General features: G+C 40.8%; 1 protein-coding gene across 4 annotated transcripts; it reads left to right on the plus strand.

Annotated features, from left to right (window-relative positions):
- The first annotated feature begins 1,470 nt into the window (after positions 1-1,470).
- On the plus strand, positions 1,471-15,768 carry NASP (nuclear autoantigenic sperm protein). 4 transcript variants are annotated; one of them, XM_060773376.2, is made up of 15 exons: positions 1,472-1,642; positions 3,508-3,564; positions 3,852-3,962; positions 4,951-5,031; positions 5,544-5,647; positions 6,289-7,236; positions 8,437-8,528; positions 11,111-11,184; positions 11,271-11,344; positions 12,104-12,292; positions 12,841-13,007; positions 13,980-14,036; positions 14,146-14,217; positions 15,003-15,131; positions 15,610-15,768. In XM_060773376.2, the coding sequence occupies exons 2-15, from the start codon at positions 3,515-3,517 to the stop codon at positions 15,652-15,654; spliced, it is 2,193 nt and encodes a 730-aa protein (XP_060629359.2). In that variant the 5' UTR covers positions 1,472-1,642; positions 3,508-3,514; the 3' UTR covers positions 15,655-15,768. The 4 variants fall into 4 exon arrangements, with proteins under 4 accessions (XP_060629363.2, XP_060629359.2, XP_060629360.2 ...); XM_060773377.2 differs by lacking the exon at positions 1,472-1,642 and adding an exon at positions 2,082-2,180; XM_060773379.2 differs by lacking the exon at positions 1,472-1,642 and adding an exon at positions 2,085-2,122.
- Positions 15,769-17,388: the final 1,620 nt, after the last annotated feature.

A 17,388-nucleotide genomic window follows, 5' to 3' on the forward strand; every position in this document is an offset into this window, starting at 1 on the left:
AATTCTCTCACACAAGAAGTGACTTGCAGTTTCTCAAGTCGCTCCTGACATGGGAAAAAAATCCTCAGAGGTTATGAGGTCATGGTAGTGACATCCTATTATAAAAATAGGATCAAATAATCATTTGCTGTGGTAAATGGTAAATTCAGATGCATTACTGGTCTTTTCAACGAAGATCAATGGTATGATGACATGATGGCAACAGTCTTGGACAGCAATGGTTCCCAAAGTGACCCACTTAAGATGTCAAACGGATGTGTTATTGCCCCAACTTTATTTTCCATCTTCATCGCTATGATACTTCACCTTGTTGATGGGAAGCTTCCCACCGGAGTGGAAATCATCTATCAGACAGATGACAAGCTATTTAACCTCAGTAGACTGAAAGCCAAAACCAAGGTTACAACAACATCTATTATAGAACTCCAGTATGCTGATGACAAGGCTGTCTGTGCGCATACAGAAGAAGACCTACAAGCCACTCTAAACACCTTTGCAAAAGCATAGGAGAAGCTTGGCCTGTCATTGAACATTGAGAAAATTAAAGTGCTCTTCCAGCTTAATGGTGTAACATTAGAAAATGTCGACCATTTCCGCTACCTTGGCAGCCGCCTCTCCACAAAAGTCAACATTGACACTGAAATACAACACCGCCTGAGCTCTGCGAGTGCAGCCTTTTTCCGAATGAAGTAGAGAGTGTTTGAGGACCAGGACATCTATAGGGATACCAAGGTGCTTGTTATAAAGCTATTGTCCTCCCAGCCCTGCTATATGCCTGCGAAACGTGGACTGTCTACAGACGTCACATGCAACTGGAATGATTCCATCAGCGCTGCCTCCGGAAAACCCTGCAAATCTCTTGGGAAGATAGGCGGACAAATGCCAGCATGCTGGAAGAAGCAAAGACCATCAATTCCGCTGGACCGGCCATATTGTCCGGATACTTGACCACCGTCTCCCAAAGCAGTCGCTCTACTCCGAACTCAAGAACGGAAAACGGAATGTTGGTGGGCAGGAAAAGAGATTTATAGATGGGCTCAAAGCCAACCTTAAAAACTCTGGCATAGACACTGAGAACTGGGAAGCCCTGGCCCTTGAGCGCTCCAGTTGGAGGTCAGCTGTGACCAGCAGTGCTGTGGAGTTTGAAGAGGCACGAATGGAGGGTGAAAGAGAAACGCGGCTGAGGGGGGAAAGGACGGGGCCTGAGGCTGTTAGGAATGCTGGGAGTCCAAAACACCTGGAGGGCCCAACTTTGCCTATGCCAGTTGTAGATGCACTGAGATGGGAAATCTCACTCATTGGACTACGTTTCCCGGAATGCCCAGCGCTCCCTCGTGGATTATGCGGCTCTTACTGTCAAAGGTTTCCATGCCTTTGGAATTGCATTCTGATTGGACGATGGTGGAGCTGGGCGGCCGCGAGGCATGCCGGGAAAGGTAGTTCCAGGGCGCTGAGAGCGTGCCTCGCGCCGCCGGGGCGTGTCCTCAGGGGCCTATATAAGCACCCAGAGGGGCGGTGGGCTGCATTCGCCTGCTGCCGTGTTTGGTCCCCTTTTTTCCTTGGTGAATTTTTTATTGTCGGCCGTCCTTTTCCAAGCCCGAGGAGGCTCGAGCCAGGTTTTGTCTCTCTGAGGGGAAACGAGGTAAGAAAAGGAAAAATGGGGCTCTTGACTTGGTTCGCGTAATGGGGGAAGGAATTTCTCCTCAAGAGGGGCGTTTTTGGCTTTGCTCCCGCTTCAGCCTGAAGTAGGCGCCTCCACTCTATTGTGGAATCCTTTCCCCCTCGCCTTTAAGCGTCTCTGCATTCTCTATTTGCAACCCTCCCCCTCCTCTTTGTGGTTTGGTACGTTCCACTTTCCCTGGGTGTTTGGGGGCGGGGGGGGCGGTTCTCCTGCAAACCGAGGCGCCACGTGACCCCGCTCGAGCCTTTTGGGCGCCATGTTTAGCGGTTCCCTCGGCCGGCGCGTGCGGAAAAGCGAGGGGAGGGGCCGCGGAGGGGAGGGAGCGCGGTCACGTGGTAGAGGGGCTCGGCCAGTCAGGAGCGGCGGTTGGGATTTGGCGCCAAAAGGTGGCTCTTGAGGGGAAAGAGGGGGCGGGGCAAAGCGAGCCTATTGTTTGCTGAGGTGAGCAACTTCTTCCCCCTTTCTCTCAGGAAACTTCCCAAGCTGCTTGGTTTCTAGGGTGAGCCTGACTCTAATCTATGTTCTATGTCTCCCAAATATGTTTTAAGTAGCCTGGCTCTTATAAGTTTTAATAACGTAGGGCTTGGTAAGATGCGTGTGTATAGGTGTGCATATAAAGCAGGTGTTTTGTACTTCAATTCCTAACAGCTACTGAAGTCCAAAGAACCTGGAGGGCCAAAGTTTTCCCATGCCTGATATAGGTGTCTGTGTATATCTAAAAGAATTAGTCCCTGTTTGATTTTGAAAGCTAAACAGGGTCAGTCTTGGTTAGTTCTTGGATGGGAGGCCACCAATGAGTACCAAAAGCTGTATTTCAGTTAAAGGAACTGGCAAACCACCTCTAACGTTTTCCTTTCCTATGGAATTATGTGGCCATTCAACAGGTGACTTGAAGGCACATTCACACACATAAGTACCTGTCACTGAATGTGTTTTATTTGTGTGTATACGGATGTGCACACATGTATAAATATACAAACATACAGAGTACAGTTAACCAAAACTCTCAGGCAAGCAAAAAAAAAAAATCAAAGAAAGACTTTGAATTTCTAAAGCTCATTTTATAAGATAATGAAACTTACATTAAGTGAAGTTTGTCTTAACTCAGTTTCAAATATTGTATAGCAATATTAAGTCAATATAGAGTTTGTGGTAAAGTGTGAGATATGTAGTATTAGTAAGGTTTACTCTGAAGCAATCAGGAACTGCATTTATCTGGCACTTGCCTGTCTTCTTATATATTATAAATCTGAGCACATAATGCATTTGGGCTAATGCATGGAGTATTACAAGCCCTATGAGAAGCAGCTGAAATAGCTGGGCATGTTTAGTCTTCAGAAGAGAAGGCTGAGAGGGGTCAGGATGGTCATGTCATAGGGAGAAGGAGGGAGCACGCTTGTTTTCTGTTGCCCTGGAGACTAGGACGCAGAACAATGGCTTCAAGCTACAGGAAAGGAGATTCCACCTGAACACTAGGAAGAACTTCCTATCAGAGCTGTTCAGCAGTGGAATTCTCTGCCCTGGAGTAAAGTGGAGGCTCCTTCTTTGAGGCTTTTAAACAGAGGCTGGATCTGAATGCTTTGAATGTGATTTTCCTGCTTCTTGGCAGGGGGTTGTATTGGATGGCCCACGCGGTCTCTTCCAATTCTATGATTTTGTGTCTCCATATCAAAAGAAAATATAATTAGTGTACATGCAAAAATTGGTTATCATATCATCAAGCCTGTAAAGTATTTTCTATTTGAAAGTGCTACAGTATTTACTGCTATGGAACTAACTGCTATCTGGTTGATAATGTGTAAGCTGTTCTAATTTCACATCTTCAGTTTCAGAATGGCAGAAGAATCTGCTGCTCCGTCCACGTCTGCTGACAAAACTGAGAGGTGAGATAACAGTTGGATAATCATAGGAATACATCGTGTATATATTCAAAAAAGGTAGCGTGACAGATATAATTAAAGCAAAGTCAATCATGGTTTTTTGATCTGTGAAAATATTGGTTCTATTTGATAGATCTACCATAAGAACAAATCCTGAATATTGATGGTAGTGTTAGTTGATGGTGGTAAACAGTGGCATGAGTGGGTGGTTAATTTGGCTGTTGCTCTCAAGTCGCACACAGAATGGCTATAAAGTGGTGTACTAATGAAATCTGCTTTCATGTCTGCAGTATGGATGTGGATGGAGAAGCCAAGAAGCTACTTGGTTTGGGACAGAAAAACCTGGTAATGGGAGATATTCCAGCTGCTGTGAACGCATTCCAGGAAGCTGCTAGTCTGCTGTAAGTAATGAGATATGATTGTCACAGAGAACCAATATGCCTGGGTAGGCATCATGGTGTCCATCATATCTATCAGCCCCTGTTAGCACAAATTTGCTTTTCCCAGGAGTAATAATTAGAGCCTCGAGAAAATGCTTGAATGCTTGCCTTTTTTGTGTGTAAACCATCCTGAGTCCTTTCAGGAAGAGAGGGCGGTCTAGAAATAAAGTTTTATTATATTATTTATAAATATAATTAATTTTTTTACACACCAAAACAACGCCTAGTTCTTGCTTACTGTTGCAGGGAGGTTTGGGGTGTGTTCTAAATAGATATTTGTATTGCAGCTTATTAAATATAAACCCATCCTTGAGATGTTTAGGATGGTAAAACAAAGCAGGCAGGTTGATAGTATGTTCAGGATGTGTACTAGAGAACAGATGAGGGATATCCCTTGCTATGCTTAATTCACCTTGTAGCCAATGGCTAATTCATATGTCATCTTTTCCTGATAGTTCTATGCAGCTGGGTCTGGTTTAGGTAGAGATATCTGGTTCAAGCTGGAACCAAAGTTGCTATTGGATCCCTGCCCTTTATATCATGAATATCATTAGTATTGAACTTCTTAAGCTTTTTTGACTTGTGACCCCTGCTTACCCAAGAAATATTTACTGGACTCCCAAGTAAGTAGAAGACAGAGGGAGGTGGGAGAGAAAGGAAGACAGATAGAAGTGAGAGAAAAGGGAAAGCAGATAAGTGAAAGAGAAAGGAGGCAACCCCAACATACAGTTACAGCAACTCCATTTGGGGTTCTGACCCATAGTTTATGAAGCTCTGCTGTAGTATACTACTTAGTGTATTTATTTCCATGGTAGCATGCTTCAATACATACACTTTTTATTGCTAGTTTCATAATTTTAAGAGGCTTCACATTAATGCCATTTAACAAATGTTAACCATAATGTTTCTAAAAAGTGGTACGAAAACCTAATCTGTAACTTTCTTCTAGGGGTGGGAAATATGGTGAAACAGCAGATGAGTGTGCTGAAGCTTTCTTTTTCTATGGGAAGTCTCTTTTAGAACTGGCAAGGTAAGCTGATCTGTTCTGCTGTTGAGCAGTATCCTAGTTTGAACAATGCTTGTAAAAGTCCCTCAAAACATGGCCAGGCTAAGAAAGGTACATTTATGAAATGATAATGTACAGTTTGAACATCTCTTATGTGTACTCCAAAGTAGCCCAAAATCTGAAATTGTCCACATGGATGGCTGAGATAATGACACTTTCTGATGGTTCAGTGTCAGGGTTGCCAGGTGTCAAAGGTGAAAATAAGGGACAGGCACGGGGAACCGGAAGTTGGAACTGCAAACATCCAAAGTTCAAGGGGATGGCTACCTGGTGCTGTCAGGGCTAAGCTCACTCAGAGGGTGAGCGGCAAGTCTGGGCTGTGCCCTCTTCTCCAAGGGTATTCTGTCCCTTAAAGTGACCCCCAGATCTGCTGCTGCTACCTTAGAGAAGTATTTCTTTAAAATGTTCTACGTGTAATTCTGTGTATCAGTATTCCTGAGCACTGGAGTGAAATGATCCTTTCTATTGTCTTCTAGAATGGAAAATGGAGTGCTAGGAAATGCCCTGGAAGGTGTTCAGGTGGAAGAAGAGGAAGAAAAGACGGAAGATGCAACTGTAGAAAGCACCGATAATATAGATGGTATGTAGAACTGTCTTAAAACCATGTAGAGATGCCAAGCTATGTTTTGAATATTGGGTCTGAGTTGTTTTTATTCACCATATAGCCTCTGTTTCTGGGGGGAAATAAATTGCGTACTTAATTGTTTTAGGAACAATTGGCTGTTTATAAACCTCAACTTTACAGGACAGATGTTCTGTGAATAAAGTGAGTAGAAAGTACAAAATTGCTGCAACACAGTTTAGCACAATATGATCCAATCTGCTTATGGTGTCATAGCATCTAATCCAGCTACCTAAGTTTGATGGTTATGAAGATTGTGTTGTAACAATAGATCATATTCACTTTAGTTAATGAATAACCATCTTCCCAGATGCCTTGTACCTGAGTAGTTTTCTTTGTGGTGCAGTGTGATGTTCCATCTGGACAAAGCTTGGCATCTCTTGCTTGGCATACAGCTCATTGCTTAAGCGCAACTTCATGCAAGCTCTGAGTGTTATAGTGAGCCACTTTATCAGGTTAAATATCTCAAGGCTTTAATTTTAGAGTGCTGTAAGTTGGTGGCAAGGCATAATCGGGACTGAGGGTGGGATGTGAAGATCATGAATGCTTATCACTAAATTCGCAAGTTTGTTTGTGCTTGATCTTCCTTAAACATGTAGAAGAAGAAAGGGAGGAATTAAGAGAGCAGGTATATAATGCCATGGGGGAAAAGGACGAATCCGGAAGAACTGGTGAAGAGCCTGTGGTAAAAACTGAAGCGGAGATGCAACCGAAAACCAAGAATGTAGAAATGGAAGACACTAAGGAAGAAGCATTAAATGAGCCAGCCGTGGATGTAGATCACAACATCCCTGAGGAGAAAAAGGAAGAACAGGAGAAAACCGAAAAGCAGGTAGAGGCAGTTGTGCAAGAAAAGGAGGAGGGCAGTGGAGTATCTCCAGAGGACCCTCTTGAAGATGATAAAGCCAGGGATGAGAAACCAGTGGCTGAAGAAAAGGCAAGTAAAGAAAAAGAAAGACCAGAGATGGCCGAAAAGGCTCTAGAAGATACCACTGTAAAGAAGGGTACAACGGCTTTAGAAATGACATCTGGAGAAGCAAAGTCATTAGTGAAAGAAATGCCAGAAGCAGCTGGGAAAGACACTGTAGAAAAACAAGTGACTGCAGAAGGGGAAGATAAAGCAGTTATAGAGAAGGCCGAAGAAAAGCTGGTAACTTTGGTTCCGGAAAAACAGGCAGGCATAATAGAAAATAATGCAGTAGTAGAGGAAATAACAAAGGCTTCAGATGAGGCAGTAGAAGGAAAGGAAGTGGCAATAGCTGTTGAAAAAGTAGAATGTGAGGTAGAGAAAGCAGAAGAACACCCAGCTAGTGATGAGAATGTGAAATCAATGGATCCTGCAGAACAGGTGATGGACTCAGAAGAGAAAGAAGAGTCAAAGGAACCCTTGACTTCAAAAGATGTATTGCCTTCCGCTCCAAGTGAAGAAATTACTCCTGCAGGGGCCACTGACAAATGTGATGAAGCACAAACCGAAGAGAAAGCTGAAGAAGCTGCTAAGTTAGAAAAGGAAGATGAAAAGGATGACGAGATGAGAGAGGGTGAAGGTAACGTGGACAAGAAGATAACTGGGTGAATTACATTAGGAAGCTAATTCCTAGTAAAACTATAATCCATTCAGAATTCTCTCTGCTGTATGCTATGACTTAATCTAGCTGTGGCATAACTTTAAAGCTGTGAAGTGGCAGAATTTTCATTGACTTAAAGGTCAACCTGATAAGCATAGCAAAACCGTTTAGTAGACAGTGATGAGCATGAGCATCAAATAAAGAAAACAGGCTAATAGAGAACCCTGAATGGATGTTTATTGCATGCCCTGGTGTTTCAAGATTAACTCAATACATTAAAATGCAATTTGATTTTTTCTCAGAGGATTTCTTCTCAACAGCAAGATCCACCAAATACAGTAATACTTGGTTCTGGGCTCATGGATCTGTATAAATAGAACTTAACTTTTGGTTTGCTTTCGGGCTTACCACTAGATACTAATACGGGTACAGGCTTTATAGCTTCCATGTCCTGCTTTGCTTGCTTCTGCTTTGCTGTTCACTTCATAACATTTTAAAATTGCATCTACAAGTAAAAATTCTAAACTTTAAAATGGCTGAAAACATAAACAATTAATCTAATAGAAATGTTTGCCATATTTAAAAGGATATGACTATAGATGAAATCCACGGTGGCATGTTGATGTGTCTCTTCTTAATTTCAGAGTATGATGCATTTCCTGTAGATAATGTCTCACGGTCTTGCTTTAAAACAAAAATAATTTGAGGTTATAGTAATTCTTGAGAAGCAGCAAAAATTTAGAATGATGTTCAAAGATACCTTTTCCTGTACAGAGTAGTTTCCACCAATACTCTGTATAATAGCTGTGTTGAGGGACTCCATTATCCAGTAAAATGTTCATCATTTTAATGATTCCTTTGTTCTTCTGTAAATAAATTTAATATTCTAAGACTTCCTCTAAACAACTTGCTGAAGTACCAGGAAGTATTCAGCAAACAGTCCCCCCCTCCCAATCTTAAACTTTTGAGTCCTTTGATGAGATTACTCTTGAACCTCAAAAACATATATTGCACTCTTTAAGCTAATCATAAGGAACATTACTAAACCCCAAAGGACTGAAGTTTAAGTGCAATATAATGGTAGCACAAGAATTTGCATGGACAGAATAGCAGAACAGAATAAAGTGAATTTATACACAGTGTACAGTTGGATATATATTAATAAGAACCTTATTGTAGAGACAGAAGGATCGGAAGAAGAAGACAAAACTGAAGAGGATGAAGACAAAGCTGAAGAGGAGAAAGAAAATGACTCTACAGTTGAAGAGAAGGTGAAGTATATATTAAATGGGTGTTCAGAGTTGTGAAAGGGCTGTTGGAGCCCTTTCTATCATAAAGTAAAGGATATAGCTGTTTTATGTAAAGGTAAAGGTTTCCCCTTGACATTAAGTCTAGTCATGTCCAACTCTTCGTTTCTAAGCTGAAGAGCTGGTGTTGTCTGTATACGGCTCAAAGGTCATGTGGTCGGCATGACTGCATGGAGCGCCGTTACCTTCCTGCCAGAGCGGGACCTTTTGATCTACTCAAATTTGCATGTTTTTGAACTGTTAGATTGGTAGAAGTTAGAGCTAACAGCGTGAGCTCACCCCACTCCCCAGATTTGAACTGCCAACCTTTCGGTCAGCGAATTCATCAGCTCCGTAGTTTAACCCTTTGTGCTACTCGGTGCTGTTTTATATAGTAGAACAGATTTTGCCAGTAGAACATAGAATGAACACTGAAAGGATTCTAGTTCCACCCTGAATGCCCAGGGGTCATACTAGAGTAAAGTAACATGTTGGTATATGAGTGGCCTCTCTTTGGGGAAAACACTGAAGGTTTACCTGAATCTCATCAGTAAAGTCATTGCTTCTGCTGTTACCTTTCTTTTTTCTTAGAAACGCATTTTAAGGATTGCTAAATTATCTCAAAGGTTTATCCCAAACAATTTATTATTTGAGTCTATAGAATGAAATCCACAGCTTCTACAATTTTAATGGGCATTACTTCCAAAGATGCTAGGATTCTATCTTGAAGACACTGTGAGGAACTGCAGACCCTTTAGATTAGGCATTCACTCACAGCCTGGAAAGCTGGAAACACTCTTTATTTGTAAGTTAAGTAGATTAACCAGAAAGTGAGTTCTAACTCCCTAAGTTTAAAAACACCTGGCAGTTCTACCCTCAGCAGCCCTCCCTCTTCATCTCTTAATTGTTTACAAATTCCCAGGTCTCTACAGCTTATCAGAATAACAATGTTTTGACTGGTATCCTTTCCCAGCCTTGATCCATTAGATGGAGGCAATTAACAGGTCATTGTGACATGTTCTTTTGATGGCATGGGTACCTCTTGGAACGTCCTTTGAAATTCAAGAGAACTATGACAGACATACTGGAATTTCTGTGATGGGTCTAGTCTCTGGAATGGTCCCACAGTTCTGAACTCTTTGGGCTCCTGTCACTCCCCTTGCCCCATTCCCCCTCATGTTCTGCCCCTGGATTTTGAGTACTTTTGGCCTCAGGGTTGTCCCTGTATGGACTAGTAGTTGTTCTGTGGGTTCTCTGTGGTAACTTGACCAGGCTATCAAACTGAATAGGAACAGGCTGATGTAGCTGTGAAAAATGAATATTGTAATTTATTTCGATGACACAAACCCTTGAACAATTTAGTCATTCACAGCTACCCAAAATCATATTAAATTTCCCCCTTCTTGACTGACTTATCTCTATTACAGCTTTTTCCTTTTTGTGTCCACTTTTCTCCATCTGGTCTCTGGCAGAGACAGGCCTGAGTTTTGTATCCTTTCTGCCCCAAAGACTACTCTTCACAGCATTATGTGATAGTCTGGCACCAACTAGATTTGCCCAACTCTTGTTTTCAGTGTTATATTTAGGCACAAAGTAAATACTACTGCTTCAAAACTAGTTGCTCAGCCCTCATATATAGGATTGTATTAAAGGTACAATCCTATATGTGAGGGCCAGACAACTCATTTTAAAGCAGTAATATTTACTAAGGCCCTGATCATTACGAGGTGTTGACAGGGTGTTCTTTGTTCCCCATTATTATACATTCTACTGAGAAGTAAATCCTGCTTCATTCAAATAGGAATTACCAACATATAGTAGAGTCTCACTTATCCAACCTTCGCTCATCCAACGTTCTGTATTATCCAACACAGTCTGCCTCCCGCCTTAATCCCTCATTATTCAACATTTTCACTTAGCCAGTATTCGGATAACTGAGATTCTACTGTACTTCATTATGTGTCAGAAATCAGTAACATTGGTGAATGTTACAGAGGAAGAAAAGGGCATTGCTAGAAGCATGTAAGTTCACATCAGTATAATGAAGGAGTGAATGACTACAGAAGAGTTGTTAATTTTTGAGTTACATTTTCAGCAGCAGATTTGCTGAAAATATGACCAGTTGTTTTGGGATGACTTCTTCCAATTGAAAAAATGCATAGGTGTTGGCAAAAAAGGCGTTGAACACTTCATCCAACACTGGTTCAGTGGATCAACCAACATATTGTTTCATTATGCACTTTGTCCGCTTACACAATTAGCATATCCATATTTGAGTTCAGCGAATCTTCTACCTTAGTAAATATGCATATTATTGCCTTGGAGTATTTCTGAGGCTCCTTTGGAGGCTATTAGACTGGGTGACAATTTGTTCAGGGTGCTTTGTGCTGTTCCTGCATGGCAGGGGTGTTGACTAGATTGCAATGGATATGATATATGTAATAGTATTTTTTTCTCTTTTTGTTAGCTTTTTCTTGTTTTAATATTTTTGTAAGCTATGTTGAGTCACAAGCCAGAAGAATGGTATAGTGTAAAGTAAATCCCACCTTTTTAACCCATTGTTTCAGGAGAGTGAAGATGAAGTTGGAAACTTGGAATTGGCCTGGGATATGTTGGAGTTGGCCAAAGTAATATACAAAAGGTGTGTCTTTGAAGTTTACAAAACAATTTTTAACTAGCAAATAAATGTATTGTAACAAACTTGCTGACTCTGCTTTCTTGATATAGACAGGACACTAAAGAAGCTCAGCTCTTTGCTGCTCAGGCTCACCTGAAACTAGGAGAAGTTAGCATCGAATCTGGTAATTATCTTAAAGGTGCTCAGATTTGCCTCAAATAATGTATTGTGAGTATGTAATTGTATTGCAATGCCCTATGTGTTTATTCTATGCTAAAATGTTGATATTTTATTCATTTTATCTTCTATTTAATCTCTTTTTTGATAATTAGTCAGCTTAGCAGTGGTAGTGTGCATCATTTGGCTTCTCCTCATGCAACTCTCCCATTGGCCAAAACATTGGCATTGTGCCCTTTGGTTTGCTAACTTTAGACATGGAATGGCTCATGGAGGGTTTTTTCCCCTGTAATTGGAAAAGAGTGCTGTTGAGGAAAAAAATCTACCCAAGTCCCTTCAACCTACAGCCTCCAGGAGTTTGTGCCTCCAACTCCCAGAAACTTGTTCAGAAATTCTGGGAACTGAAGTCCAAAACACCTGGTGGGCCACAGGTTAAATAGGCCTGGTCTACCTATCCCCTATAACATGAATCCAGCCTAGTTGAAAATAGCATAGTGATTGATCAGTTGCATTTCAGAAGGCATTTGCCAAATTGGAGGTCAATGCTCAAAAGGGGTGTGTGGAGGATTGTATTTTAGCCACCTATGAGCAAAATCTTTCCATAAATTGCAAGATAAATTTTGTTGTTAAACACTTGAAATAGACAGTAAGGTAAGCCTTATGACTCTAGATATAGATATTCGCTTTTACTTCATCCATCTGGAATTACTGTGGAGTGTTGCTTCCTGGTTCAAATCCCGAATTAACTATCTGGTATTTTTTGCAGAAAACTATGTTCAAGCTATAGAAGAGTTTCATTCTTGCCTGAATCTCCAACAGAAATATTTAGAGGCCCATGACCGGTTGCTTGCAGAAACTCACTATCATCTGGGATTGGCCTATCACTACAACAATCAGTATGAGGAAGCAGTGCAGCAGTTCAGTCGATCAATGGATGTCATTAATAAAAGACTGGGTAAATGAAAGTCCGTATTCTTATGTGGTTGCTTTAAATCTTTTATTATTTGTATGCTTTGTGTGGGACTTGTTTAGTAATATGTGGTTGCTTTAAATCTTTTATTATTTGTATTCTTTATGTGGGTCTTGTTTTTATAACAATGAAATAATCTAGCCTAATGCAGACAGAATAATTTTCATTTCAGTCGCTATTATTGAGTACTAGATAGAGCTCAGTTCTTTGGTACAAAAATTCACTTTGATTTCAGCAGTGAGGAGTGGGGGGTTTATTTTGATGCTGCTCTTGCTAAATTGATGGAAATCTGTGAAACTGTAAATCGGGTACTGATTTAGAAGCAAATCAGATTTCTATAAACCATTTGCCAATATGTCTGAATTTGGGAATCTCTAATAAGGTTCTTCTGTCGTGTGTTGATAATATTAATTAGTTGAAGAGCCAGGAAAGCATTTGGTGTTCAGTGAAAGTGCATTTTAAGATATACTGCAGAAATCAGAATTGTTGTGTCAGGTAGGACTGATGACTGCTAACCTGTTTCCTTTTTGTAGAAATGTTGACTGAGTGTCTAAAATCAAAAGGAGAAGGATCCACTGAAGATGAGAAAGAAATTGAGGAACTCAAGGGACTGCTTCCAGAAATTAAAGAGAAGATTGAGGATTCAAAGGAGTCTCAGAAGAGTGCGAGAGTAGCTGAAATAGCTCTTCAGGCAACTCTGGTGAGTTTTAGCTTTGCTCAGATGATCAGGGAGACGGCTATTATAGAAGGACATATAGCAAAATGCCAAATTATTTTGTGTCGACAAAACTGAAGAGGAGATGGATACTTTTTCCCCTTTATTGTTGGAAGCAGCTACATATCTTGATGTCTTCCGCTCATTCTCCCTCACAAACAGTTTTGTCCCTTTATCTCACCCTGAGTTTTTTAATCATTTTATGCATATGTGGCCCGCTCTCTGTCATTGTTTGGTTTCTATGTTTTGTGTGTATTGTTTATATGCTTTGATGTTTTATACTTTATTGCTATGTTGTTTATTATAATTTTTATTTTTGTATTGTAATTTGTTGTTCGGGCTTGGCCCCATGTAAGCCGCTCCGAGTCCCCGTTGGGGGAGATGGTGGTGGGGTATAAATAAAGATGATGATTATTATTATTATTAATGCTTATTGCTTAGGATTTGACCTGAGATGACCCATAAGCCTCACATTTAATAGCAAATTTGAGTATAAATTTAGTCTTCAAATCCAAGTTTGCAAATTATAATTGTTAGAAAGCTTAGAGATAAAATACGATTGTGTATATCTTGAGAAGCTAGCTGGAAAAGTCTTAGTGTCAGCCTGCTGTCAATAGCCAAATGTTTAGAACACCATAAGACCAGTTTCCATGTTTGCTGCTGATGGCTACCTGATGAAAAACTTTTTGAAGAAGTGTGTAACTTACAGTAAATTACAGTAAATACGTAGTTTTTAAAATTACTGAATCAAATGCACAGCTTTTTTGGCTAATTGGTATGTGCATTAGAATGGAGTTTGTATAAGGTGCCCCCCCCCCCCCCCCCCCCGCCTGCTATGCTGCCAAAAAGGCATTGCAATGCTACTGGAGGGACATCACCCCTTTTAGCTGCTGCTGCTGCTGCTACTGCGGACTTCCAGTAGTGACTAAAAGAACTGTTGATATCTTTTGTTTTCAGGTTGGTGGATCATCATCTAGCTTTTCACAGGGAACGGAAAGTGGTTTGGCTTCAACAGTAAGTGTTTCTTGGTAGGGACCAGTCTCTGTGGCACTCGAGTGTGAACAGTTTAAGGCTGTCATATTGTAGCCTTTCCAAAACAATTACAACCTTTTTTCTGTAATAGATCCCAGTGGGACAAAAACCTGATGGAGCATCTCAGTGTATTACAGACATTTCTCATCTTGTTAGGAAAAAGGTATGTGTGTCCCACCAAACTAACAAATGTAGTGGTCACTGGCTTGCAGTAGTTAGCCCCTTGATCAAAAGCTTAGCTAACCCTGCCTCTACACATTCTGCAGATCCCTGCATAAAATCCTTTCCACTGGGAGCCAATCAGTCTGGGAACCCATCTAGCTTGTTTTTTTTATGCTTTTGTGCTGTTCAGCACCCACTTGACCCAATCTGGCTTAATTTCCACAACTTAATTGTGTGGTTTCTGTAGGCACTTCAAAACTTGGCTGTGTTAAGGACTTGCAAAATTGCCTGTAGCAGAGGTTTAGGATTACAAGGCTAACACATGAAGTCCATAGGAATTGAACTTTGCAGCCAAACAGCCAGTCTGAGATGGGTTCCCTTTATTTCAAGTGGAAATGGAGAATTGCTTTAAAATAGTGAAAAGCCAGTGTGAAACAAGCCATGTGTACAGTAGTACAGCTATGAAATTCACTCAGTAATATTCTCTTAACCAAATCTCTCCATATAGTTGAATCGTGTTTAGCTGGATCCTAGACTGACTGCCCAGTATTTGAATCCGGTCTTGGCAGTCATGTTTATGCTCTTCAGAGCTAAGCACAGCTAATTTTGTCTGCGCTTAAGATGAACACATTTCAAACAGTTGATAAAAGCCAAGGAGAAAATGTGTAGTTTGTAATCCGCAGAACAGTTGAAAACAGCTCATTTGGTTCTTGCTAGTGAAGTAGCACATGCACTATGACACATGTGAAATTGTACTTGGTGAAGAGTAAACAATTTTGTCTTCAGAGGAAACCAGAGGAAGAACCTCAACAGGGAGACAATGAAGCTAAGAAATCTAAACCAGAGTCGGCTGTCAATGGTGGTGATGCAGCCCCCAGTGGAAATGATGAGGTTGCAGAGAAAATGGAAGAGGAGGTGGGCAGTTGAGCCAGGAGTCTATGTATATGTTTACCTTCCCGGGCATGTAATTCCCTGCCTGTTATTCATTGCCTTTTAGTCTTCACGCCAAGACTACCAGTACCTCCAAATTGGGAGTTGGTTCATCTTAGATTGCATGTTGGACTTTTTATTGGATCTAAGCTGAAAACAGAATGGCTAAGCTAGCTCTGTGTCTTTGTGAACAGCAGCACAAACATCTTAAGGATGTTTTTAAAATGCAACCTTGCTTAAATACTGTTTGTGCAGGAGTTGCATAATACCCAAATTACAGTAATTTAAGTAGATTATTTAAGCATAATTTGTTTAATGGCTTCTGTCATGGTGCAGCCATGCTTAATTCTTAAGTGACCAGTCTGCTAATCAGTGCCTAATCCTTTCCAGTTGTTGCATGAATTACAGTAACTAGTTTGAAAAATGGGCATGTGCTTAACTCCATTTCTCTTCCTCTTTGCAGACAGAGGGAAGGCCACAAGTTGAAACGGTTCAAAGCGCTGTATGATAGTTCTTTAATCTCTGACACTCCTCCCTCCTAAGGACTGTGGGTTTTGTATATAATGTATTTTTTTCACTTTTGGCAGTTTTTTCTATTCAATAAAGATTGTACCAAACATTACCACTTTGCCTTTGATAAAATGCAGCAAGATTAATATGCTTAAACCAATTGTCTCAGATCATCTGATTTAAAAATATGTTGTACTTCCTTTTTAGTCAGTCTACACAAGTGATTCCCAACCTGTGTCTGTGGGCCACCAGCTGTATAGCAGGACAGTTTTAAAAGATGGTGATTAAGTTCAGATCCCACCACTACAGTATAGATGGAACGGAACTGAGTTAGACTTACTCAGAAAAAAATGTTACAGTTTGCATGCTGCTCACGCTACTGAAGGAGGCCTCTGGTTAGATTCACAGCTTCAGTATTTTGAGAAATCTGCACTGGTTTTTAAAGCCATGCAATGATAAGTGGCGCAGGGTTTTACAAACTGAGTCACTGGCAATGTGTTCTATATACAAGGGTTCATCAAAAAGTTACCACACTTTATCAAGAATTTCAAGTGCAAACTACATCACTTTTTTACATAGTCACCTTCCTTATGATTTGTATTTCTCTGCATTGTGCAATTTCCTGTCGTAGTCACTGCGAATCGTACATTTGGTATCTCTCTGCACCTGCGCAGCAGCATTCGGAACCTTCTAAAAGCAAAAACTGACAGTTAGACCCCTGGCCATGCCCACCTTCCCCGAGTACAAATAGCCCGTGGGCGGGGCTAGCCAGCAGTTCTCTAAATCCGCGCTATCAAAAGCAGCTGGAGAACCATCTATCTCTCGCGAGCTAGTGTTTACCTGAGGTATTTGGAAATGGCGACCAATTCTTTTAAAAAATGCGCTAATTGCCCGAATATATTACCGGGTAATGATGGACATGTCCTTTGCCTGAGCGTATAGCCATTGATGCACTGACACAAATTGATTCCAGAGTTCTTTGTTCATTCTTCATGGGTCATGGCAGTAGCTGGATGTCTGGAGCACTCTGCATCCATCACACTAGTACGGCCATTTTTGAACATTTCAGTCCACTCAGATAACTCTACAAGAACTTTATCCCCATATTGAGTGCACATATAGAGATGAATTTGTGCTCCCATCACACCTGCCCACAAAAAGCATATGGCAGAATCCTGTTCCACTCTGGTGCAATTTATAATTTTCGTGGTCATCTTCACAGTGCAAACTCTTACACTAAACTGCAAGGTCAGCTGGCTTGCCAGACAGATCAGTCACATGACTCTTGGATACAACCAATTACTACTACTACTGCCCTCACCATTTGCAACGAAAATATGGAAGTGCAGAAACGTTTTGAAGACTCCTCGTACAATTATTACAAGCATTTAGTTGCTCAAATAAGACTTGAGAGAAAAACCAGAAGCCAAGAAATCTCATTTTTTAATTTTATTATATCAAAGCTTTATTACAATCTGTTCAATGAAAAGTGAGCAGTAGACACAAAAATAAAAACTACCAGAACAAGGGAAATACAACACAAACGCGGAGTGTAATATCAGGTAGATTAGATAAGGAAATAAATTTTCTTAATGTATTGAAAGATGTGTTCAGATTAATCGCAGAAAAGGCTGGTTTAGTAAACTAGTCCCAGCTGTTGACATAGAAAACTTCAAAGCAGGGGAAAATAATGGCACATTATTGAAAACTGCCTGATTACTAGCGAAACTCT

The sequence above is a fragment of the Anolis sagrei genome, chromosome 4, assembly GCF_037176765.1.
Source record: "Anolis sagrei isolate rAnoSag1 chromosome 4, rAnoSag1.mat, whole genome shotgun sequence".
Classification (NCBI taxonomy): domain Eukaryota; kingdom Metazoa; phylum Chordata; class Lepidosauria; order Squamata; family Dactyloidae; genus Anolis; species Anolis sagrei.